We start from the raw sequence: 1713 nt of genomic DNA, 5'->3' as shown, positions 1-1713 counted from the left end.
AATCCCCTCCTGAACCGAGCCAGGACTGCTCTCACTTGAAACTGCCATTGGGAGTTGTTGTGCCTTTAATCCAGTACGATCCCTCTTGGATTCAACGGACTGTTTTCTTCATTAACAGACATCTTGAGAATGGAGATTTCATTGTTTTCTCTCTCTCTTTGAGATTCAAGAAGTTAAAAGAATGAAAGCATAAGACATAAAAAATGCTTCATTCTTTCTTTCAACGATAAGAAACAATTTTCAGACATTTCCAGAAGAACCAGAAGAACTTTTATTTTATTATATTTATTTTTTTAGAAGGCAAGAAAAATACTCCATAATTTATATTGGGAAACGGATTGAAGTGGTTCAAGGGTTACTCCATGAGTACTTTCCTTACCACTCTTTAGAAGGCGAATTTTTGCTAGTGTGTGAAAGTGAAGCTGCACCAGCTATGAAGACCTGTAAAGGCACTCCCCTGGAGCCAGTGGTGGAGCCAGGCTCACAGGGCAGGAGCGCGACGGGCTGTGTGGTGAGGGGCAGCTCGGAGAGGATGGAGAATGGGATGGGCTGTGTGGTGAGGGGCAGCTCGGAGAGGATGGAGAACGGGGCCGGCTGTGTGGTGAGAGGCAGCTCGGAGAGGATGGAGAATGGGATGGGCTGTGTGGTGAGGGGCAGCTCGGAGAGGATGGAGAACGGGGCCGGCTGTGTGGTGAGAGGCAGCTCGGAGAGGATGGAGAACGGGGCCGGCTGTGTGGTGAGGGGCAGCTCGGAGAGGATGGAGAACGGGGCCGGCTGTGTGGTGAGAGGCAGCTCGGAGAGGATGGAGAATGGGATGGGCTGTGTGGTGAGGGGCAGCTCGGAGAGGATGGAGAACGCTGCCAAGAGGAGGCTGGCTGCCAACGCCCGCGAGAGGCGCCGCATGCAGGGGCTCAACACGGCCTTCGACCGCCTGAGGAAGGTGGTGCCGCAGTGGGGACAGGACAAGAAACTGTCCAAGTACGAGACCCTGCAGATGGCTCTGAGCTACATCATGGCTCTGACCAGGATCCTTGCCGAAGCTGAGAGGTTCAGCAGCGAGCGAGAGTGGCTCAGCCTGCACTGTGAGCACTTGCACAGCACCAGCTACCACCACTACCCGGCACAGAAAGCCTCGGCCGACAGCGATCCCTATGCACACAGGGTGTTCAGCTACCACCCCGAGCACTTCCAGATAGCTAACTAGGACTTCTTGCCAGCTAACAGTGTGCAGCAAGCCAGATGTGTAATTTAATAATTAGCAAGAGTTAATCTGCTTGACTGAGGTAATATTGGCATTATAATAGCTCATTCTTGTTTGCATCTTATAGTCATTTGACAAAATAAATTTGCTCTGAGAACATAAAGTCAAAAGGCATTTAAGATGAATGAATTTATTTAATGCTGGTGGAAATTATACTTTTAATTTGAAGTATTTCTGGCAATTGTTTCCTAGTTTATCTAGTGTATTTAATGCTTTAATTAAAGAAGGTTTTGGTGTCGTTTTCACTGTGATGAATCATGACAGTATTTCTACAGATCATGGGACAAGTTGACCTGTGGTGTAACTGAATGGAATAGCACCAGAAATGGACCTCATTCCATGTTTTTCTTTTAATGTCAGCTTTAAAGTTGTTCTTTAGTGTCTTTTTGCATAAATGGTTCACACGGAAAAAGTTTTATAATGTATTGGAGTTCTAGTCCTCAGAGAACTAA

At 47.4% G+C, this 1713-nt stretch overlaps 1 protein-coding gene across 1 annotated transcript; it reads left to right on the top strand.

The window, feature by feature from the left end:
• The first annotated feature begins 433 nt into the window (after positions 1 to 433).
• Positions 434 to 1204, top strand: ATOH7 (atonal bHLH transcription factor 7). Its single transcript, XM_066554881.1, has one exon. It carries the CDS (start codon positions 434 to 436, stop codon positions 1202 to 1204), a length of 771 nt encoding a protein of 256 aa, XP_066410978.1.
• The last annotated feature ends 509 nt before the right edge of the window (positions 1205 to 1713 follow it).

The sequence above is a fragment of the Molothrus aeneus genome, chromosome 8 (genome assembly GCF_037042795.1).
Source record: "Molothrus aeneus isolate 106 chromosome 8, BPBGC_Maene_1.0, whole genome shotgun sequence".
Classification (NCBI taxonomy): domain Eukaryota; kingdom Metazoa; phylum Chordata; class Aves; order Passeriformes; family Icteridae; genus Molothrus; species Molothrus aeneus.
This window is presented reverse-complemented; position numbering and strand designations above follow the sequence as displayed.